Genomic DNA, 24,703 nt, shown 5'->3' with positions numbered 1-24,703 from the left:
CAAAAATATCACGTTCTCGTGACGCCCGCGGCAGAAAAAGGATGTTCCACATCCGCCACCAAGGTTTGCGAGGGGTGGCGCTGGCTAACACTCCCAGGGTTCTACTAGGAAACATAAATACCTAAAAAAGTGGATGGGGAAACGGCGCCGCGGTAGCTCAATTGGTAGAGCATCGCACGCGAAATGCGAAGGTTGTGGGATCGTTCGTCACCTGCGGCAAATTGTTTTTTCCTCCACTTTCATTTGTTTCTGAATTTCATTTATTAAGCGCAAGTAATTTGCCCTGTATTGTCCTAGGCGTCCATGTTTGGTGGCTTCTTATGATGTGACTAATAAACATCGGGCCCCACGGTTAGCCCCCTTTCTTCTCGTTCATATAGACTTGCCACAAACAATCAAAGTAGGCTTTCCGCGACACACGTTTTCGTATACTTCCGCTGCAGGAGTCCAGCCATCTCCTCGTGGTTTGGCTCCGCCTGCATTTCTTGAATAAGTGAGCCCGTTTTCTTTCTTTTTCTTTGTTGTTGTTGTTGTTGTTGTTGTTGTTGTTGTTGTTTCCATAACGCCATCCCTCCCGCATGGCCCAGCTCGCGGAGCCCACCTGGAACGCGCCGGCGCTGTAGACGGCCGCCTCGTTGGACGCGACGATCTGCAGGTGGCGGAGCACGGGACAGCGCTTGGCCGCCTCCAGAACGATGTCCGCCGAGACGAACACCTGCGGACAGCGGCGAACCACGCTGGATCGTGTCAACGTGTTTCAGAGGGACAGAAAAGAACGTAATCGCTCAATAAATCGATCAATTTTGTCGACGTGCCGAGCACGTGACAGTTTGTATAATACAAATAATACGACATATGGTGGTCACATGGTGGACATATCGACAAATAATACGACATATGGTACGACACATGGTGGACATATGGTACGACACATGGTGGCACCCGCCGCGGTTGCTCAGTGGCTATGGTGTTAGGCTGCTGAGCACGAGGTCGCGGGATCGAATCCCGGCCACGGCGGCCGCATTTCGATGGGGGCGAAATGCGAAAACACCCGTGTACTTAGATTTAGGTGCACGTTAAAGAACCCCAGGTGGTCGAAATTTCCGGAGTCCCCCACTACGGCGTGCCTCATAATCAGAAAGTGGTTTTGGCACGTAAAACCCCATATATTATTATTATTATTACATGGTGGACATATGGTGGACATAGGGTGGACATACGACATAGGGTGGTCATTAAGGGTTACGGACTGGATTCCAAGGGAAGGGAAGCGTACCAGGGGGCGGCAGAAAGTTAGGTGGGCGGATAAAATTAAGAAGTTTGCAGGGACAACATGGCCACAATTAGTACATGACCGGGGTAGTAGGAGAAGTATGGGTGAGGCATTTGCCCTGCAGTGGGCGTAACCAGGCTGATGATATATATTGTTACGCTCTTAGGTGTGTAGTGGATTCACGAATGTGACACTCTTAGGAGCATAGTGGGTTCACGCCTCAACAAAAAAGTATGCGGGGGCACCGGAGGGTGGTGAACGAGGAAGACGACGTGTGGCTGGCTGGCTGAATCTCGCCAGGCGCTCAGCTGATCCAGGCCATCGCTGCTAACTCTACCCGGCTTCAAAGTAACGCCTTTTGTGGGCGCAACAATATATATATATATATATATATATATATATATATATATATATATATATATATATATATATATATATATATATATATATATATATATATATATATATATATATATATATACCCGGTCAATCGTCCACCTCGCAGAATTTCGCTGGACACAATAGGTTCACTCAGTCGCACTGTAGCTTATTCAGGGTAGGCATATGGGCCGACAATAGAAAGCCATGAAACAGAGGCAGCATTCCAAGAAGCGTGGTAACCGTTACATGAAGTAAGACGGGTACTGGTACGTAAATCAATAAATGTGAATAAAAAGTAGACATTTCATACATTGCGGGTTACAATATTCGACGCGGACACACACACATACACGTACACACATCAGCAAACACGAATAAAGAGTACACCTGCTATACGATAACGGTTTGCCACATAACAAATATATACAATAATTATATTAATAGCGATAATTCGCGACATTGAGTAAATGAAATGAATAACATGCCTGAATAAGTTAGCGCTCCCGAATAATAAGCACGCGACATTCGTGGCGAATGAATCTTCCAAGGGTGGACACGGCACAGTGGCGATGGTTTAGTCCGTCTTGCCGGTCTGAGTGGTAACGGTGCCCGATCCAAAAGCTTCACTGCCGTTTGATTCGTTATTCGAATGGCATCGTGACGTCACGAAAATTCGGCTGCACTGGCGTCCGCCTGGCGGTGTCGATAGGCGAACGAGGCGACCGCGTCGTCGCAGCGGCACGAGCACGCGCTTCGCTGTCCTGAATTTCCCTGCCCGGGCCGGTATCGTTCGAGGAGGGTTGGAACCAGCTGCTGACAAGAGCAGACAAGAAAACGCAACTCGTCTTGTGGGCCCAGGACGTCGCCCCCAACTGGGAGCCACACTAGGCCTACCTGCCCTAACTTCCTACCCTGCAGTGGCAAATACAGTTCCCTCTCTCTCTCTCTTTCTCTCTCTCTCTCTTTCTTTCTCTCTCGTTCGAACCCGTCGAGCAGCAAAGGAATCGGGAGTCGTCCGCTCTGCTCACCTATACACCGCTGTATGCTGGGCGACTTTTCTTATTAATTTTATTTTTGTTTATTTCATGCCGCAGACCCAGTTCAGGTCCAAGCAGGGTGGTAAGACAACAATAATACAATGCCTTCATCGATCAGGAAGGGCGTTAAGACAACAATAATACAATGCATTCGTCAATCAAGCAGGGTGGTAAGACAACACAGTAATACAATAATGCATCAGTCAATTCAAACATGCAACAACGAGTTATTCCAGTCTGTTATAGTTAGGGGGAAAGAAAGAATACTTCCATACATCTGTCCGTGCAAAATAAGGTGTTAGTGAATTCGGGTGATGGTGTTGAGTAAACCTAGACGTCGAGCTAGACAGATTGGATGCAGGATTAATTGCTAAATCTAGATTAATAAGCATGGAATGAAATCAAATTCTTAAGTTTTCCCTTCGCTGCTCAAGGATTTCGATGCCATTTTCACGCATTATTTGTGAGGGGGAGTCATATCGACAGAATTTTGAATATGTGAATCGCACGGCTTTCTTCTGCAGCCTTTGGAGACATGTAATATTTTTTTTTTAGTAAACGGGTCCCAAACAACACATGTATATTCATGTTTCCGTCTAATTAATGAATAATAAGCAAGCAGCTTTACGTTAAGTGGGGAATTTTTAAGTTTATGTCGCAAAAAAAATATACTTTCTGCACTATCCGCCGATGCGCCTAAATCTGTATGAAACAAAAAAAATGCGCGTAGCTTGTTCGCGTGAGTTAGAATGTTCTGTTATGACGTCCCAAAGCAGCACGTGCATGCTGGACTGTCTTTTTCTTTATATCATGCGGTTCTCTAACATATACCTCCAGAGTTCTGACTTCATACAACTCAGCGTGCTATGTGTTGCCTTCAACGTGGTCGCGTCTTTCAACAACAGGCTTGAAATTAAACCATCTCCTTATATAACGCCTGCACTAACACGGCAAACAAGACAGCATCATCCGGATTCACTAACACCCTATTATGCTCGAACTGACACGTTTAAATTTTCTTTTTTTTCCCAGAACAGTATCAGACTAAAACGACAGTTTACAGACACGGTGTGACTAAAATTTGTATAAATTTGTATTTGTTTGTTCTTAATTTGTTCTTTTTTGTTTGTATACGTTCTATTGCCCATCTGCTTGGACCGAAAGGTCTGCAGTATGTACTAAATAAATAAATAAAATAAATAAATATACAGGTCGCAGTCTTGACATCGTTCGTACGCTGGCGACCAATTTTGGGAACCAATTCAGGTAAACGTAAAGGCCATTGCGAACAGTTTTCTTCCAAATGCAGCGCAGATTTTTTTTTAAATTCTTCCTAGCGCATTTACACGATGCTTTGGTGCTATAGCATAGGCCTGCATCGGAACGGAGGTCTGGGAGTAGGCCTGTGCAGTTTGACGACATTGGGCAGATCACTTTTCCAAAACCCCTATCAGCCACGTTTATATACGGTCTCTCAACCGGATTTCGTCAACGTAGCGCTCGCTTGCCTCCACTCTATATGCCTATTTCTCCATTAATTGCAGCACTCGCCTGTGTCGTCTGCTCGCCTGGCAGCGATCTATAGCGTGTGTAGTTGCAGACCTCAATGACGTCTCCTCGAAGCGACAGTCTCCTCTGCAGCCTGCAGCCACGAGATTGATAACACCGACTTACGATGGGGGTTGTGCGTAGACGGAGGCAAAGTATCGACTATTTAGGCGATGAAATTTTGAACGCATGCATCTAAATGCTCGGTGTACAAGTGTTTTTTGGATTGCACCTCCCGTCGGCGGCACTTGGCCGTTACGGCGATAACTCGAACACGTGACTTCGCGCTCACGCAGCAGAAGGCCACTGAGTCACCGCGACGAGTGCTGCCTCCCCATACGTGTGTTCATGCCCTCACGTAGGCAGGCTCACTCACCTCTTCCCTGGGTAGCGCGCAGCCCAGCACCAGGCTGCTCCATGGGCGCGGGGCACCGGCCTCCGCATCGAGCTCTGGAAGCCTTGGTGGCGCGCCGGTCGCCTGCTCCACAATGTTGGCCTCCAGGTCGACCAGCTGCGGAAATAAGGTATTTTTAAATAAGTTCACCGATGATTATGACACTCCCTAATGTGAAATTTGAGCGCAGCTCTATACGTGTTTCCATTTCGCGATATATTGGCTGGCGCGGACCATCGGTCTCGTGCTGCACGTCGAAAACGGAACGCATGTGTGGCGCGACTGCCTCGCTAAAATCGGGAGATCGCGAGAGGCGGCGCGTGGGTGACGCGCGGGCGCGATTCACAGCAGCCGCTGCAGACAGACCTCCGCTCATGCAGCGCTTTGTTGCCGCACAAACGACGCGCGATACTCTGGCGGCCATCTCGCATATAGCCATCGTCGCCACAAAGCCCTTCCTGCGCGGCGCTATACGCTTCTCGCGCTTTCGTCATACCCTCCTCCTCCGCTTTCCACCTCGCGCTCTCTTCGCTATCGCCGTCTTTCACCTCTCGCTGCGCTCCGCCGAGCGGCGGCATCGACTGCGCGGAGCCCCCTCTCCCCTTTGCGGCGACTGCGGCGCGATCGAGACACTCCAGCACCTGCTATGTGAGTGCCCCAACTTCTCGCTCGCGCGCGCGTGCCTTGCCCGTGTTTACCGTGGGCACGGCCTGCCGTGCGACACCGTGAATGAACTCCTGCACCCCTCGGGCTGCCCTTCACGACACAGGACACTTCTACGTGCGCTCCTGGCCTTCGCCGAGGCTGTCGGCCTCGCCGACCGCCTTTAGCTCCATCCATTTCCGCGGCGTGCTGCTGTTTCTGGTGCTTTTTCTCTCCCCCTACTTTCATTCTCTACCCCCTGTGCAGCGTGGTTGAGGTGTCCTCTGCTGAGAGACAGTTACTGCGCTGCACTTTACCCCAACCTTTCCTTCCCATCATCAAGAATCTCCTCTCTCTCTCTCTCTCTCGCTGCGCTCCGCGTTCGCTTTCGTCCTTCGCTGGGCTCATTCGCTCGTTACGAGGGACAACGCTAACGCTCGCCGCAGGAACGGGGGGCCTAAGAGCTGGGCTCTAAAAAAAACTTTCCGGTGCTTTGCGATTGACGTAACGGCCAGACGATGGCGCTACCAGTGCTGCTAGTGCCCTCCACATGTGCAATTTGCCGACATTCGGTGAACTACAATGCATAAATACAGAAAGGCTAAAGCTGCCCACTCCAACAACAAGAATGCATACGTGTTCCGCGGCTTGTGCGATGGTGCGCACGAGTTTGTGCCTGTGCGTGCTTGCGCGAGTGTTGGTGCCCGTGTGCGTGTTTGCGCATGCGTGCGCAAGTCCAGGAATTTTGGACATTGCCCCTTCGAAATTATATTGAACGTCACCACGTTACACGACCCTAACATTATTTATATTATATTTACTTATATGTGCAAAATTACATTTAGAAGAATGGACGAGTTTCAACAAGTTTCAATGAGCAACGTCGAGAGGGTAATTCCTTCTAGTAACATACACATTTTCGGCACTTAATCCTATCTTCGCTGCTGCTTTATAGCAGTGTTTTGGTACCGACCAAAGCAGCGCTATAACGCAACGCTAAGTGCCGACTTAGTGTCCTACATGTGCACGTTATTAGAAGGAAGTAGCTTTTCGACGTTGCTAACGAAAGCTTGTTGAAACTCGGTCACTTTTTTTAAACATAATTTTCGAAGGTTTTGCCCATCGAGTTACGCTGGTGTGTTGCAGGAAAGTTCAACATATTGCCGAAGGGGCAATGTGCAATAGTCCTGGGTATGCGTACGTACATCTACGTGTGTATACGCGTCGTTTTCGGGCATGGGCGCGTGTGTTAAAAAAAGAACGTCAACAACGATATGAACGATGGAAATAAGGGGTAGAGAATACGCACGTTGGGGCATTGTTGTGCCAGGCTTAAGGTCGCCCCGGTGCCCAGGAACAGGTGGTTCAGGCGGAGAGCGTCGCAGTCACCGTACAGGAGCCGAAGACTGGCGCGCACCGGCGACAGCGAGACCTGACGTCACAGCCCAGGAGTGCGCGTGTGCGGAAACAAAAAAGCAAAAAAGACCAGCAGTCTCGCTGCAAATCCGAAGCAGCGAGAATGACATCTAAAGAATCCGCTACCCTCAGTGAGACTCACGGTGATCTGCGCAATATAAGTCGCAGATGGCAATCGTATAGCAGGGCGCGAACAATCCGCTTTGGAGAATCACTATTCGTTGACAGCCCAAAAAAAAAATGCAGTGGCGAACGACCTTATAGCCCTCATCATAACTGCGTCGGTGAATCACTTCGTCCTCTTATTCTTACTTATTCTCTGTGCATATATCTGTAACGATGTTATCCTCACCTTGTATGCGCTTGGAAAACCACACGCAGAGTGACTGAACGACTGGTGGAACTGCGAACACTACGGCATGACGCGAACCAAACCTCGGTGGGAGTTGCCAGTGCTGGTTTATTTCTATACAGCATAGAGTAAGTGTAAGCAACTCCAGAAAAGACTCTCCCCATAACAGCCAGGCATTGAAATCGGCAACCGCAAGGGCGCCGTCATGTTGCTACTCTGTGCAGGCGCGCAGGCGCAGAATACGAGGTGTTATTCAGACGAGACGCGCAATCGACGCGATCGCCAGCTTCTCTTAGCACGGTGGGGTCATCTAGTTCAGTCACCTGCAAACATTTACATAAAGCGTTTTCGAAATGGCCATCCGGTTTCGCTCAACCAGCCAACGAGGGCGCACAGAAAGTGATATCGCCGAAAGCGATCGTCCGAGAATACGTCACCATAAGCGTTCGTTTGACACCAGTGTAATACGAACCACGATCCGCTTACCCAACTGATCCAGACAATCGAGACTTACGTGGTCACCCGACTCGCCGTTGGCTATAGCGCGCGGCACCCCGTCGTCCTCCGCGGGTGGCGTCCACTGCTGGTGCACCGCGAGGTCGTGCAGCAGGTAGAGGGTGTCCAGCGCCGGGAACAGGGCGAGCAGGTCCCACAGGGTGTTGAGGTTGTGCACCAACACCACGGTGGCGGCGCGGGAGCACAGCTGCGTCGCTGCCTCCTGGAAGCGACGCGAGCAGCAGAAGCGGGGACAGCCCGCGAACACCGCAACCTGCGCTTTGCAGCACCGTCGATAAGCGAAACGTTACCCATATGACAATGGTGCAGGCAAAAGGACATTTTTCATTTCATGGTGCTCACCGCTGCCCCTTTCCGATTTTGTGTACGAATGTAAGCGCGTGCGTTGTTATTGCGATAGCTATTATATGGACACTCCAGGCGCACTTCTGGCGTCGGCGTCGCCGTGATGTTCCATATAAAGTTTTAAGAGAGATAACATCGTCGCCGCGCGGGCCCTATCTTGAAAGCTGTCTGCAATGGGGACATATATATATATATAGTCCGCCCAGCGCTGATAGCTTCGTATGCGCTGTGTCTCCGCCGCTTATAGTTCGCGTCGGACCGAGAGACAGCACGAAGGTCAATTCGCTCGCTGCTGCTGCCGCACTTCCTCACTCCAGCGTTTTGACGGCGAGTTTCCGCGGTCATCGAGTTAGATGCGTTCATGTTTACTCGTGCGCGCGTGACACCCTGCTTGTTAATTTCGTTAGTAAGTGAATGTTTACAAGTTTATGCGGCCCATAAAACTACTATCCTTACTTCGTATAGCCGTCTACTAATTTGCGATCGCAAACGATGCTTCGCCTTTCGGGCGAAACTGCGGCTTCGTCTTTTCTTTTCTGCCGTCCTTCAGTCTCTTGTTATATAATAAACCAGTAGTAGCATACGAAGCCTTTCGCTCGGCTAACCTCTGAACTTTTCATTAAATTTTCTCTTACGGCCGTGCACGTACTTTAACACACTGGTATATGTACACGGTTTCCTCGTGATACATTCTTTTAATAGGCGATTTGTGTGCACACTTAATTAGTAGGTTATGCAGTGTCGACATGTAACATAGCAGTGCGTGTTCAGGAGAATAGTCCCAGACTAGCGGTCGGGCATAACGCAACACCAATATCCTGAGCAGTTTAGCTCACGGGACGCAAATTCAAAATACCATTCTTTTTCTCACTGCTGTGTAATATACTTAGGTGCTGGTCCAAGATTTCTACAGCGACGTAATCATTGATATGTAGCCTTTTTGTTTCTTCTATGAGCACACTCATCTAGTGCGTTTTGGCTGAACACAGGGTCACGAGATGTCGCTACCACGCTGTTGCTTCAGTTTACGTCTCCAGCAACCCAGTATACCGGAAGCTTAACACGCTTGCGGTCGAGCTAAAACACTAATTTTATTTAGTCAGTCCGTAAATCTATTACATTTTACGGAATACCGGATACGTCAACAGCCGCAGCAGCGCTGGCAGCGCCATTTTGTGACGCTTTCTGCAACTACAACACGTTACAGACGGTTTTATGTTGCGCAATCGTACACGCAGAAGGGAAACAGAAAAAAAAGATCGTTATACGCTGTTTGTCGCTGCCAACATCTTTGCACCAGCTGATGCACCTTCGTTAAAGTTTCATTACTGTATGGTTTATTGACAACAGCGCCACCAGGTGCTGACGGGCGGTCTGATGGGCTGCCGATAAACCAGGCAGCCCCTTTATCAGAGCTGGGCGCGTTCGCTCCCCGCTTCTCTCTGAACTGTAATACGTTACAGTTTACGTTTACAACGCTAAGCTAGAGGCATATCTTATTTTGTTATAGCGCAAGCTTGACACGGACAACAGAAGGCACGTCTGACACAAACAAATGTGTGTGAGATGTGCCTTCTGTTGTCCGTGTCAAGCTTGCGCTATAACAAAATAAGATATGCCGTACCAACAAGCCCCTAGTGCTATCCTCATTAAGCTAGAGGCGCCATCTGGTGCATCTAGCTTAAGAGAGTATACGACGCCATTACCAAACACCTCCTACAACGCAACTGACTGTGAAGCGAATGCAAGTGCGGTGTGGAGGCAACCTTGACGAGGATTCGCAAAACCCAGGGCTGTATACCTAAAGAATGCTTCACCTTAAAACGTTTCTAACGCTTTGCGGTTGAGCAATATACTAGCACAAGGTTTCTCCGGTATTCCGTAAAATGCAATATGTGCTCGCTAAGGTTCGTACAGAACATTTGACTCAAAGACAATTCAGGGATTTCTAAATTTCAAGACGCCGTACGCCAAGCTTCAAGGAGTAAGAACAAACCTTGTTTACACACACACACACACTGGAAAATAGTGACATTTACTTCTAAATTAGCTCCAATTTCTTGCATCTAAGCAGCTGCTGAGTTTACACAGCTTCAAGTTCTACAGGTGGCTTTTCAATGCTGGCTTTCCCACTGTAACAATACCAATCGTCTTCTAGCATGGTGGTTAGTACTGTCCGGCTTCAGCCTAAAATACTCGTCGTGGCTGAAACTTACTTCCCACCAGGCATTTCTAGAGCCTAAGCCTCGATAATGTAGCCATGGCGGTGCTGTAAACCAACCAGCAAATCAACAAAAACAGTGGTACGGCTCGGTCTCTTGGTCGGGGGCTTCGTTATCTCCACGATGGCAACGGCAATTGAAACGAATTCCTCTCGTAGGCAGCTAAAGAAACGCCACGTCGCACACCTTAGCGACTTTCTGAAAGAAAAATATCTAGGATTGTTTCCGGATAGACGGCGCGTCTGTGACATACACCCGTTATGTAGAGTTGGTTAAGCTCTACCTGTTCGAAAGTCGCCCCAACCCAAGTTTTCAAGGAACTCAAGGAGCATATCTATGTTGGGGGAGTCTTAAGACCCCTTGAATCGGTCTTTTCTTTCCAAATTCAATGTTTTCCAGTATTTCAAGGAGGTGTGAGCAGACAGTACAGAATATCCATGTTCATTCCGCGTTTGAAGCAACGGACCATTTACGCGTCCACAATGCGACGATAACCCAACCCATATAACCCCTCAAACTCGTAACGTACCCCACCCTTTGTAGTTTAGAACATGGTCCACATGTAAAAAAGAGGAATATATATATATATATATATATATATATATATATATATATATATATATATATATATATATATATATATATATATATATATATATATATATATATATATATATAGTGTCGCGCCCCTAAACGTCTCTCATCACCTTGGCGCTGATCTTGGCCAAGTATCCCGCCTTGAGTCCCGCTACCAGCGAGTCTCGACCGAGGCGCAGGTAGGCCCCGTCGCGGTGGGCGCGGACCCCGTCGGGCAGAGGCTCGAGCGACGGCCACGGCTCGTGGGGCCTGACCAGCACCAGGTCCTCCTCCGAGGTCAGATCGCGCGGGTCCAGGCCCGTGAGCTCACGCAGGCTCTGCATGGCGTCGCAACGTCCCGCAGGTAGCCCGACAGCGCCGCCTCAGCGGTCGCTGGGCGGCCCCCGGCCTCCGCCTGCTGCTGCTGGTGCTTCTTCTGTCCGGGCCGATGAAACCATGCGATAAATAATGCGAGATGTTCATGGATATCTCAACGCCAAGTCCATAGTGGGCAAAGAAAATTCAATGGAAACGACAGAAGTGTTGTAGTGATTCTGAAAGTGGAAACACCGAGCAGATCGAGACAAGCCCCCCTCTGCTTGCTGATGCTGTTGCTGCTTCTTCAGTCCGGGCCGATGAAGCCACGCAATAAGTAATGCATGATGCTCAAGAAAGTCTCAACGCCCAGTCCACAGAGTGCAACGAAAATTCAATAGAAACCACGGGAATGTTGTAGCGATTCTGAAAGTGAAAACACCGAGCAGATCGAGACAAGCCCCCCTCTGCCTGCTGCTGCTGCTTCTTCTGTCCGGGCCGCTGAAACCATGCAATAATGCATGGTGTTCAAGAACATCTCAACGTCAAGTCCATAGAGTGCGACAAAAATTCAATAGAAGCGACAGGAATGTTGTAGCGATTCTGAAAGTGAAAACACAGAGCAGATCGAGACAAGCCCCCTCTGCCTGCTGCTGCTTCTTCTTCTGTCCGGGCCGATGAAACCACGCAATAAGTAATGCATGATGTTCAAGAACTTCTCAACGCCAAGTCCATAGAGTGCAATGAAAATTCAATAGAAACGACAGAATTGTTGTAGCGATTCTGAAAGTGAAAGCACCGAGCAGATCGAGCCAAGCCCCCATGTGCCTGCTGCTGCTGCTGTTGCTGCTTCTTCTGTCCGGGCCGATGAAAACACGCAATAAGTAATGCATGATGTTCAAGAACGTCTCAACGCCAAGTCCATAGAGTGCAACGAAAATTCAATAGAAACCACAGGAATGTTGTAGCGATTCTGAAAGTGAAAACACAGAGCAGATCGAGACAAGCCCCCTCTGCCTGCTGCTGCTTCTTCTTCTGTCCGGGCCGATGAAACCACGCAATAAGTAATGCATGATGTTCAAGAACTTCTCAACGCCAAGTCCATAGAGTGCAATGAAAATTCAATAGAAACGACAGAATTGTTGTAGCGATTCTGAAAGTGAAAGCACCGAGCAGATCGAGCCAAGCCCCCATGTGCCTGCTGCTGCTGCTGTTGCTGCTTCTTCTGTCCGGGCCGATGAAAACACGCAATAAGTAATGCATGGTGTTCAAGAACATCTCAACGCCAAGTCCATAGAGTGCGACAAAAATTCAATAGAAGCGACAGGAATGTTGTAGCGATTCTGAAAGTGAAAACACCGAGCAGATCGAGACAAGCCCCCTCTGCCTGCTGCTGCTGCTTCTTCTGTCCGGGCCGATGAAACCACGCAATAAGTAATGCATGATGTTCAAGAACTTCTCAACGCCAAGTCCATAGAGTGCAATAAAAATTCAATAGAAACGACAGAATTGTTGTAGCGATTCTGAAAGTGAAAGCACCGAGCAGATCGAGCCAAGCCCCCATGTGCCTGCTGCTGCTGCTGTTGCTGCTTCTTCTGTCCGGGCCGATGAAAACACGCAATAAGTAATGCATGATGTTCAAGAACGTCTCAACGCCAAGTCCATAGAGTGCAACGAAAATTCAATAGAAACCACAGGAATGTTGTAGCGATTCTGAAAGTGAAAACACAGAGCAGATCGAGACAAGCCCCCCTCTGCCTGCTGCTGCTGCTTCTTCTGTCCGGGCCGATGAAACCACGCAATAAGTAATGCATGATGTTCAAGAACGTCTCAACGCCAAGTCCACAGAGTGCAACGAAAATTCAATAGAAACGACAGAAATGTTGTAGCGATTCTGAAAGTGAACACACCGAGCAGATCGATACAAAGGGGCACTAACGAGAAGCACTGAATCAGTTTAGATTGATAAAATATTCTGGAAAAGCTCGATATTTGTGAATTTCACGGCATTATGAATTGTGTGTGAATTTCAATATTGACAGAATGAAAATAAAGATTGATTGATTTGATTTGAATAAAAGAGAATACGATGGTCAAAGCTCCACTTTCAAATTTCGCACGGAAACCTCGGGGGCCGGTACTCAGTGTGACGTCACAGATTAGAGAGTATCTTTTTTGTGCATTTCGGTCTTTGTGGTTCAGTAAAAATTCTTGAAACTTCGTAAGTTCAGTGTTTGGCTATTTTAACACGCAATGTAACTCATTTTTAGCGATAAAAGTTCAACTAAGCCCGAGTTGACTAAGTCAAAATCCATGACGTTACATCCATTACATTATGGGGTTTTACGTCCCAAAGCCACTTTCTGATTATGAGGCACGCCGTAGTGGAAGACTCCGGAAATTTGCACCCCCTGAGGTTCTTTAACGTGCACCTAAATCTAAGTACAGGGGTGTTTTCGCATTTCGCCCCCATCTAAATGCGGCCGCCATAGTCGGGATTCGATCTCGCGATATCGTGCTCAGCAGCCCAACATCAAAGCCACTTAGCAATCACGGCGGGTTTCCCTACCATCATACATCCGCAGTGTCATCCTTTAAATTTACATGCGATAACCATGTGTAGTTTCTGCAACTTCTAAAGTAAGTGTCCGTGCTCCTTTAAAAGGATATCAAAGAGGACTGTTATGATAAGCTCGATTTAGTCACCTACTATTTCGACCACTGCGCGCAGAAGGCGGTAGTGGCGCCTTTGCTGTCTTTGCCGTCCTCTGATCATTTCTCGCGCTTCTGCCTATGCTGGCAACGAAAGACATTCAACAACCCGGCCCTTAGTTCTTGCGAGGCTCACAATGGGTGGTCAAGATTACACCGATACCAGGATCGGTAGTGCAGCAGGTAGAGCTTATCCGCCACTGGTAAGCCACCTTGTGTGGGGGTTTCGAGCGCCTGCGCATGCGTGAAGACTCGAAAGCAACTTCGTGCATTTGGAGGCGGCCACGTGTCTGGAGCTGTACATAACCGCGACCGGCTCACGTTAACGGTCTCCTACTTTTTATCGACTATATAAGTCATTAACACTAGACCGACAGAAATAGAGGGGCACAACGCTGTCCGTCCATACGTTTCTCCACCGCACGTATAATCCTGAATCGCTCAACAAGCCAAACATCACGCTGTATACCCGCCGTGGTTGCTTAGTGGCTTCGGCGTAGCGCTGCTAAGCACGAAGCAGTGGCATCAAATCATGGCCGTGGCGGCCGCATTTCGATGGGGGAGAAATGTAAAAAAAATACCCGTGTACTGTGCATTGAATGCACGTTAAGAGAATCCACGGCAGTCAAAATTAATCCGGAGTCGCCCACTACGGCGCGCCTCATAATCAGATCGTGGTTTTGGCACGCGAACCCCGGAAAAAATTTACAGCGCAGCCCTTAGGTATACCGTTCCTGCGGCGTGCGGCGTCGTACCTCGTAACCGAGCTAACGAGCACAGCGAAGGATGAAAAGGGCCAACACGGAGCGCAGCTGGGGATGAACTACGGTGATAGTGAAGAGAGCGCGAGGAGCAAAGCGCCGGAAGACGGTATGACGGAAGTGTGAGAATAAAAGCAGTATAGTGCCGCGCAAGACGCGCTCTGCGGCGGCCATGGCTACGAGATGGTGCCATGCAGAGTAGCGCGCGTCGTCTGTTCTTTGACAACGCCACCCATTCCATATATCTGGAAACAAAGCGCTGCATGAGCGGATGTCTGTTTGCGGCGGCTGCCACGCTTCCCTCCGTTTGCAAGGTGCCGCACGAGACAGAGTGTTCGCGCCAGCCAATATATCGCGAAATAAAAACGCGTATAGAGCTGCGCTCTAATGTCGCATTAGGGAGCATCGTAATCGCCGAAACCGCCGTGGTTGCTCAGTGGCTATGGTGTTGGGCTGCTGAGCACGAGGTCACGGGATCGAATCCCGGCAACGGCGGCCGCATTTCAGTGGGGGCGAAATGCGAAAACACCCATGTACTTAGAATTAGGTGCACGTTAAAGAACCCCAGATGGTCCAAATTTCCGGAGTCCCTCACTACAGCGCGCCTCATAATCAGAAAGTGGTTTGGCACGTAAAACCCCATAATTTAATTTTAAAGTAATCGCCGGTGAATTTATTTTTACACTGTGTTAACATACAATACGATTTTCCACATACTGAACCGTGCCTTCGTCTGAGCGCGCTCTCCATATGGTGCAATGTGAAAGACTGCCATGCAGCGATGAAAACGTGTCTCTCTTGGAGATTGCCGACTATACGATATTGGACTCACCTGCCGTCTACAGATGCTGGGGTTCGCCGCGGTCGCACACCACCACCTGCGTCGTCCGGCTTGCTCAAGGTCGCCTGCCGGCTCGCTCTTCCTGGCTCAGATGAAGCGATCCATGTAATGTGGTCGTCGCCGCACCGCCGTCATACAGGGTGCATCCGCAGGGACGTCGCGCACCGTCGCCTGCGCTCTGGAAGCTCCCGTCCCCACCGTGACCACAAGCCCGCCCTTTCCTGGCGTCCTATACGGCTCACCTATAGGGAGAGAGATAGGAAAGATAAATGCAGATCCCATAGTGTGGCAGTCGGTGTCATCATAACCATCATCATCATCATCAGCAGCAGCAGCAGCAGCCTGGTTACGCCCACTGCAGGGCAAAGGCCTCTCCCATACTTCTCCAACAACCCCGGTCATGTACTAATTGTGGCCATGCCGTGCCTGCAAACTTCTTAATCTCATCCGCCCACCTAACCTTCTGCCGCCCCCTGCTACGCTTCCCTTCCCTTGGAATCCAGTCCGTAACCCTTAATGACCATCGGGTATCTTCCCTCCTCATTACATGTCCTGCCCATGCCCATTTCTTTTTCTTGATTTCAACTAAGATGTCATTAACTCCCGTTTGTTCCCTCACCCAATCTGCTATTTTCTTATCCCTTAACGTTACACCTATCATTCTTCTTTCCATAGCTCGTTGCGTCGTCCTCAATTTAAGTAGAACCCTTTTCGTAAGCCTCCAGGTTTCTGCCCCGTAGGTCAGTACTGGTAAGACACAGCTATTATACACATTAGTCGGTGTAAGCGAACGCTTCTGTAGTGTTTGCGTTAATGGAAGGTAATTAACGGTGATGTTGATGGCGAACGTTTAACTTGTTGAGCGTTCGGTGTAATACGATAGCGGTGAGGTGACGTTCCCCTTCCGCGCGCCATGCGTGGTTGTCCCCGTAGGACACAGAACAGCTCACGTGCGCGTCACGTGTACCAAGATCTAAGTACACCACGAGCGTCTTTTTCATTTCGCCGCCATCAAATGAAGCCGCGCTGCAACAGGAAATCGAGCCCGCGACCTCGTGCTCAGGAGAGCAACGGAAGAGCCACTACTTGCCACCGCGACTTTCTTCCTCCTTTACTGCCTCGCATATAGCAGTGTTTACATACACAGAACAACAGTACACCAATGCTGTGCTACGATAAACCGTTGTTGTTGACCGACTTTGTTGAGCTTTGTTGACTGACTGCATATTAGAATTATTATTAGTCACTAATTGCCCCTGTCACTTACTCCCTTTATTGACTCGCACATAATGCTTACATACTCAGAACAACTGTACACCAATGCTGTGCTACGATAAACCATTGTTGTTGACCGACTTTGTTGACCGTTGATCGTTGTTGACCAACTACATATTGCTAGAATTTCGGCATGTGTGCCACTGCATCGCGACTGCCGACGGGAAAGCTGTACGGCATTCTTTATCCCCTTGGCAGTGCTCCGCCAGCAGAATGCACTTGTGCCGTCATCCGACGAGAGCCGGCATTGTTCACCGAACGCACGCTTGAGAGCAACACGATATACCACTGCGCGAGCGCTCCGTCACGTGGATTTTTCATATTTCGCGGGCTGTCTTTGTGACTCCGAAAAAAGGACTACGTGAGATCTATCGTACAGGAAAGAACTCGATCGGTGGTTTCTAAAGGTGCTCTACCAACCTTCCTATCCTAATCGGAGTCCTCAGCCAATAACTAAAAAGTTGGGTAACTGAACTTATTTAGTGAGTTATGGGGAAAATAAAAAAAGTGCCTGAGTTACTATAGGGTATTGCGAATAGTATGCGCTCGGTTCGAATTCCTTCCGACGCGCCTTTCATTTTTAAATTCTTGGCTCAAGTTACGTGGGATACCCTGTACATGTCAGCAGGTTCTGCAATTCGACAAAGCAGGACGCAGATTCGCAAAAAAAAAAGAAATATTTGCGCACAGGTCAAACACCGACATCTCCATTGTGCGCGGTCGTTATGGGGTCCCAAAATTATTTACCTCTGCCATTCGTAGGGTCCTGGCAACGTTTTAGAACCACTGATCCACAGCGACTGACGCTTCTCCCTTATCGCACACGTTGGACAAGAAAACAAAATTATCTTACCTCTTTAAGGGCTGGCCCGAACAAGGGCGAAGTCCGAGGTCAGCGGGAAAGTGGCGCTCCAGCTGGCTCAGTTCCGTGAAGGCTCAGGCTGGCACGGGCTGGACGGACCTCCACGGCCGATCCGGAGGCCACGAAGGGAATCGCCCTGTCGAACAACGAGCTACGAGGCGTTTCGCCGGCATTCACGAATTACTAGTCCCGAGTTACCACGAACAATAGCAGCCTCAGTGCTGCCTACAGCCACAGTACTGTCTACAGTTCACTTCTGCTCACTCGATGTCGTCTGATCCGACACCTCGCTTAAAACAGTAATGACACGACATCTCCCACTTGCCATGCCTTCATCGTTAAACCCAATCAAAACTTACTTCCCAGTAAACCATCGAATGGTCATTTGGCGTTAAACTACGCGAGTGACCTGAATGAAAAGTTTAAACTTTGACTCAGCTTGACAGATGAAACTCTAAACCCTCTAAACATTAGAAAAAAAAAACACTGGCAGTTACCTGAGCGCCCGAAGTAATTTCCCATAATACTTGTTTCCACAAACCGTGCTCTTTTTTTCGCACGCAAAAGGATGAAGCGTCATAGCTATGGCTACCACACGCGAGCGCTATGGCTACCGATATGGCTACCACACGCGAGCGCAGTCTGATGAAACGCGCGCCGAGTTTCTGCTTACTTTATTGCAAGCATCACCATTATATCCAGCCTTCTCAACTGCTGCACAACGTCAGCATATTTTGCCGCGAGTCATGACGTCAAGGTAATGCGCCGATGACGTTTCGAAACGCGCCAAGCGTCTCAACGCGATGGCTTACCCGCGTGAAACACTCTTACAAACATTTACACCCTTTGGGGTTTATCTTGTCCCACAACGATAATCGTCATCTGTCTTGCCCGCGTTTCCTTCCTTTAACGCTGCGAGCCCGGTACTTCCCAGTCACGAACGGCATGCGCGTTATCAGCGTGACGCATCATTCTCGACAGGAAAGTAGCGAGCGCTGAGTTTTCAGGAAAGGAAACGCAAGCAAGGCAGATGACGATTATTGTTGTGCGACAAATATACACCCCAAAGGGTGCAACCGTTTTAAGAGTGAAGGGGTGTTCTAGGCCGCTTGTCGACGCATGCGTCTGTGATGGTTTCAATATCAGGCTTGTGTGCTAGAGGTTCTTTGTTCGAATGATGCCACCGGGAAATTTTATTAATGCTCATTTAATCATTTATAAGGCGGTGCTTTGTTCAAAATAACGACTTTGCAAAGTCACAAAGACGTTTGAAGCCGAAAGGACGAATTCCAGGGTGAATTCGATCTTCAGCCCATGCTGGCTGAATCGCCCTGCTTGCAGCTCCTATAGACGCTGGCGCCACAGTTCCCTCTAGTAATTGTAGTATGTAACTCTATCGTTGACTGACTGATTGCCAAAAAATACTTGCGCATTAATGTGCAACTCTGTGACTTCTTTCCTATAGGACACCGTTCGTTCTCGATTCGTGCTGATAAGGAATGCGCTGGACACTTTATTGCGGAACTGAAACTGAATGGCCAAACCATAGAGTTTCTCACTATAATACCTAGAGGGTAATCTGACGCCACCGTCTATGGGAGTTTCTTAAGGGGGCACCGTGCCGTCATGGGGATGAGGTATATGTGTCTGCGAGGCTCGTGTTGGCTGGTGTTGTAAGAGGCTTCGTCTAAAACGTGGATATGGCTACGCAAATAACGCGTTCTCAAAGTAAAATCTTCATAAAATGTTTCCATTCACGCATATTACATCTTTACTCACCCACGATGCATGACCAAGCGAAGAAAAGCAAGAACAGACGACCAACTGTTTCAAAGCGAGCGCGAACCCTGTCGTCTGTCTTCCAACTTTAGCGGCCCGCTGATACTTTTTACGTAACATGTAGTCGAAAACACAATACCAAGTTCTCATAGTTAAACAAAACATGTTTTCGCGTAATAATAAAGCTAAAACAGCTTTTCACGTGCTGTTCTAGTAGAAAATGAATCATTGTGGCAGACGGAACGGTACTTGCCAAGCGCGTCTTGAAGGTGTCCTGTCTCTATACGAGAACGATTCCAATCCGAATCCACAATATACCGGCATTCCCATGCATACCACAGCGCAGCAGCGCCAGATTTCCCTCTAGGTAATGTAGTGAGAAACTCTATGGGCCAAACGCTCACAGCTGCCTCAGAGATCTGCGTACTCGGGTTAGAAATGAAGGACTCCGGATCTGCAGCCACGTAAGAAATGCTGTGCGCACCAGAAAGCCGTTGGCAGTTTGCACCTCATCCGCCGCATCGCCCGGAAGGAAGAGCGGTGGCCCTTGCTCCCGCATGACTTCTGTTTTGATACGGTCCATTTCGCAACCTCAGGTGGTCTATCAAGCCCAGTTTCAACGCTTCACCGTCAGGGATTGAGACCGGCTCGTAACTGTCAACCGCGAGGTGACGGGAGCTATGGTATGCCTCCCTCGCCGAACACCTATATCCCTTCTTTCAAGACGTCGTAACGCTCGCCGCTTGGAAATCGAAACTATACCGGCTGCAGCGGAGTTAGCGCATTACTCCTATGTTGCATCACTTCCGATATTGTCACCTCCGTCAGACGCATCCCCTCCCCAACCCCCCTACGCCTACATGGAAAAAAGATTCAAGCCAGCGACAACCGGCCGTTGACAGCTGCGCCAGCCGAATTTACTCAGTGGTACCGTAAGCTTGCACAAATTCTGCAGCAACGAATGCGCTATACGTATACGCAGGAATCGATTGCCGCATATTGTACGCAGACTTTGTGTGCACAGCTGTCCAGGTTTCATGCCATACGCGCACGTATTTCACCCAGGAGCCGCTACCATCTGTCGCGGCAGAGCTTGCTGCTATCCGGGACGCCCTGTCATCTGTGACCACCAGTATTCGCCGAGATATGCTCGAACGCCTGATCACACATATTATATACACATATATACAGTATGGCGCTGCACGTCGGAAGTGATGCCGAGAGAGCCAATAATTCATCCGGGATCTCTGACAGCTTACGTGAAACACACACGCACACACGCATATATATATATATATATATATATATATATATATATATATATATATATATATATATATATATATATTATGTGTGTGTGTGTGTTTTAGTTACACGTACGTAGAGGCTTCACGTACGCAAACGTGAAAAGCCTACGTACCTTACGTGCACGCCATCTGACACGCTTTTAGCTACACGTACGCGACGCACGCCAAGAGGGACCCCGTAGCTACATCTATCGGGAAATGTGAACACGGTGGTAGCCAATTCAATCCTGTCGCCGTGTTTCGACGCAAGCCGTCTGCGCGCGCGCGGCCCGGTATTGCTTGTTCATGATCTCGCGGAACTCCCACCCGAAGCTGTCTACGTGCGCAAGAAACGCACGCAAAGAAATGAATCTCACGTACGTCCGTGAGACCAGCGCGCGGCCGCTACGTTCTGCGCATGCGTACTGCTGACACGTAGAAGCTCTACGTGCGCAAAGCCTCTACGTACGTGTAACTAAAACTGTCTATTGGCTCTCTCGGCATCACTTCCGACGTGCAGCGCCGTACTGAATTGTACCCGTGCCCTGTTCGCGCGCAGTGGATCCGGCGCTCTGTACCAGCACAGACATTGGCCGCCCACGTCGCGTGTCATCCGCGGGGTGTGGCAAATACATTGTGCATGCGTGACATACCCTACTACCGTTTCTTCAACTGTCTCCCCGCGGACACATATACTCCTGCACAAGGAATCTACCCGGCGTTCCGCGCGGTGCACTTATTCCGCAGCGTGGATCGGACCTTCCCGGCGGTTTAACTCGTCGAGAGGGGGTTACGTTCAGGAAGATGTGCGTGGGCATCGCACTGACTCCTGCTATTCGTAAAGTCCCAATTTTTACTGGCCGCGAACTTGCGATTTCGCCGCGGCAGTGCTTCGAGGAGGCACATGGCGTCCCAACGCACGCCTCGCCGTGGATATTTCTTTCTCTCTCTCTCGCTCCCTAGTCACTACTGCGCATACGCCAGTAGTAGCACCGAGCCACAGGTGTTCCGCCGCTGCGCAGCGCCGCGCTTTTCCGCTACCGCCATTTGGTATGACGTCACACCACGTTCCTCGTCGTTGCGCTCGCCTCCTCTCGCTCCGCCAGCTATGTCGCATGCCTGATAACATGTCGAAGGATTGAAAAGGAGAGCTCGCGTGCGCCGCAACCACAGTTGAGGTGGCAGTATGGTAGGCTACAATTCTGATAAGCAGGAGGAGGCCTGGAATCGACATCGGAACGAGATGTAGAGGAAACGAATCGCCCAGGAAACAGACGAACAGCTCGCCGAACGACTGGCTAAACGCCGCAACATAGCTAGACAACAAGATTAACCTGGACTTGCAATCAAGATCAACCAAGGCTAACCATACTATGCCTTAGCTTTCGCTACGTATATCCTGGCATAGCCGAGCTAAGTCACTGCCAATTTTTTTTTCTAGGGACTATTCGGACCATAGCTATTCGGGCCATGTGGACGCATGCCGTTCTGCCCCTTCTGCCCCGCACCTTCCACGGAGGAAGCACTATAGACCACCACCTCTGGAGCTGTCCGGGCCTTCATACGGTCCGTACTAGGCAACAGTAATTAACACCCTTGAAAACGAAAAAAATGGTGCAAATCTGTCTATAACTCACACCCAAGTACCACTTTTGGGTGCAAGGGTGCACATCGATTTACACCTTTGTCGCTTTTAAGGTTTTTACAGCGCACCCCGGCCGTCCACCTGACCTTCGCAAATGGACACACGTGCTAAATTTGTACCTGCCGCTCGTGGACTTTATCCAGGAAACAGACCCTTACATTATCAATTATGCCATGGGAATACTTGCGCAATAAGAAAGAAAGAAAGAAAGAAAGAAAGAAAGAAAGAAAGAAAGAAAGAAAGAAAGAAAGAAAGAAAGAAAGAAAGAAAGAAAGAAAGAAAGAAAGAAAAAGAAAGGGGGCCCCTGTTGGTGCGATTCATGGTGCGAAGGTGTACTACAAGCGCACTCACTCGCACACAGCGTCCGCACGCGACGCCACTCCTGGCGCGCAAACCTATCAGACGCTCACCTCTTTCACCGTGGCCTCGACGGTGACCGTGCACCGGGCCGGCCGGTGGCGGCCTGTCGCACGACGCGTCCCGACTTCGTCGACAAGTGCTCGTCGGCCGAGAAAGGCGGCTAGCTCTTGGGCACTCGCGTCCTGGACGTCTCACACCAACACGCAGAACAAACGCGGCACCGTAAACGATCCGTCCAGGTCGGCCGCTGAGCGTTGTTTGTGTACGGCGTCTTCCGACAGAGAGAGCGGCGACCGGGAATGCCGCAATTTGGACGTGACAGCGACGTGGATCACAGCCGAGCGAGCGCCACACGCCTGGGATGCTCGGTGGGGAATCGAGAATCAGCTAAGGTAGACGAAGAAGGTGAAGTTCCGGCGGTGTCTTTCTTGCACGCGGATCTTCACCGACTCGGGGCTCTGTACTGGAACAGTCAGCTTTTTGCCCAACGGTTAAGCGCGAAGGAATCAGAGGAGGCAAACTGCTGGTCAAACGCAGGCGTCGCGAATCTCCCGCGTGCGTCCGACGCCGGAGAAAAACTCGAGAGACTGTCATTAGAGCAGCCGTAGTTGCGTATCCGGCAGCCAGCTTTTTCGGCGTTCATAAAGCCCTTACGGACGAATAAACGAGAATTGCTGGTAAAACTGGAGTCGCGCGTGTCAAAAGCCATAAAATTCTATTTTGCAAACGATGTTTATGCTTCACATATATTTAGTCATGCAAATGACGCTGTCGTCATTTGCAATGGTACAGTGTACTAGAACATAAGGGTAGTGGCATTTCTCTATGGTAGTGGGCTCAGTGGCTCCGGGTGCGCGAAGCCACCAATGTAATGGGAAACTCTATGGCCGATGGCAACTGAAGTCAATTAAGTCGACGCTGCGCCGCTTTGTGTGCCACAGGGAAACGCACATTGCTGCACGTGCGAAGAGCGGCGTCGTGCCGTCGATATCAGTGTAGCGTCTGCGACCGCGTTTACGCCTTTTTCTGTGCTTAGACGCCGCGGAGTTCGCTGTGCAAGTTCGCGACGTCTCTTCTTTGCATATGTAGCAATATGCGCTTTGCCTGTGGCACACCAGGCTTCGCACCGTCGATTTCAATGTACTTTCTCTCATAGTTTCCTACAAAACATTTTGCGGGAAACTCTATGCTTTCTCTATGGTACAGCTCCTTTTCCAAGTTGACATCGGCGGCTACACCACTCCCCGTTGCCGCTGGTGCGCAGTGAGCACACGACTCTCTTATCTTAGCACACTGTACTAACGGCATGTTCGATGGGTCTTTTGAAGCTCTCCGCATTCGCTAGATGTGAAAGTTCAAGTTTATTTTCTTTTCAACGAAAACAGGGCGCCAAGACAAAAGGCAGGAGCCTGACAAGGTCCTGGTCACCCGTAGCACAGCTGGCATTGTGCACGAGCACTTCACAACATATTCACAATGAATTTCTCAAGCGTCGTAAAAAGCATGACGCAGTAAGTTAACAGTCAAGACAACGCTAGGAGGGAGGGGGCAGGGGGAGGGTATCGCGTATCTCTTCTACTCCAGCTGTGGCGGCGCATGGAGCAGCTGAGAGCGACCGCGCGCGTCCTATCCTGGAGGTAATCTTCGGTGGGTTCGAAGGCTAGGCGACCCAAGATAGCTGATGGCTTCGTGTACGTGCGCTGTGTCCTCGCGCGCCTGGTTCGCGCTGAAGCGGGAGCCTTCGTGAAGGGGAATTCGCTCGCCGCTGCTGCCGTTTTTCTCCACGCCAAAATTCTGACAACGAGTCTCTGCGGTCACCAAGTGAGGTGTGTTCATATTTCTCTATGCGCGTGACACCATGCTTGTTAATTTAGTTCGTAAACAGCTCCGCGTACAGCTGGTACGATATTACAGCTGATAAAACTACTAACCTTAGTGCGTATAGCTGTCTTATAATTTGCTATCGCAATAAATGTTTCGCCGTTCTGGTGAAACTAGGTCTTATTTTTTTTGCCATCAACACTCAAACTTCTCTCACTTATCTAGACTGTTTTTGACCAGTTAACTCTTCCACCTACTTTGAATTCCAATGCTTCTGGAAAATGGACGCTTCCTACAGGTTTGGCAGGGAGAATATCTTGGCATTCCATTACGATGTGACGAGT

General features: G+C 49.5%; 1 protein-coding gene across 4 annotated transcripts in view; it reads right to left on the bottom strand.

The window, feature by feature from the left end:
- The window catches only part of LOC139050485 (uncharacterized), a 28,633-nt gene extending 5,600 nt beyond the window's left edge, over positions 1-23,033 (bottom strand). For 2 of the 4 annotated variants that reach the window (XM_070526920.1, XM_070526922.1), the window contains exons 1-8: positions 22,589-23,033; positions 17,460-17,619; positions 15,323-15,573; positions 10,834-11,138; positions 7,558-7,812; positions 6,585-6,707; positions 4,598-4,750; positions 602-715 (exon numbers count right to left, since the gene is read on the bottom strand). In XM_070526920.1, the coding sequence (XP_070383021.1) occupies positions 602-715; positions 4,598-4,750; positions 6,585-6,707; positions 7,558-7,812; positions 10,834-11,046 (858 nt within the window). In that variant the 5' untranslated portion in view covers positions 11,047-11,138; positions 15,323-15,573; positions 17,460-17,619; positions 22,589-23,033. The remainder of the gene's footprint in view (positions 1-601; positions 716-4,597; positions 4,751-6,584; positions 6,708-7,557; positions 7,813-10,833; positions 11,139-15,322; positions 15,574-17,459; positions 17,620-22,588) is intronic. The other 2 variants (XM_070526921.1, XM_070526923.1) reach the window with 2 other exon arrangements.
- Positions 23,034-24,703: the final 1,670 nt, after the last annotated feature.

The sequence above is a fragment of the Dermacentor albipictus genome, chromosome 10, assembly GCF_038994185.2.
Source record: "Dermacentor albipictus isolate Rhodes 1998 colony chromosome 10, USDA_Dalb.pri_finalv2, whole genome shotgun sequence".
Classification (NCBI taxonomy): Eukaryota; Metazoa; Arthropoda; class Arachnida; order Ixodida; family Ixodidae; genus Dermacentor; species Dermacentor albipictus.
The sequence above is the reverse complement of the archived record's forward strand: the minus strand, read 5'-3'. Positions and strand labels throughout refer to the sequence as shown.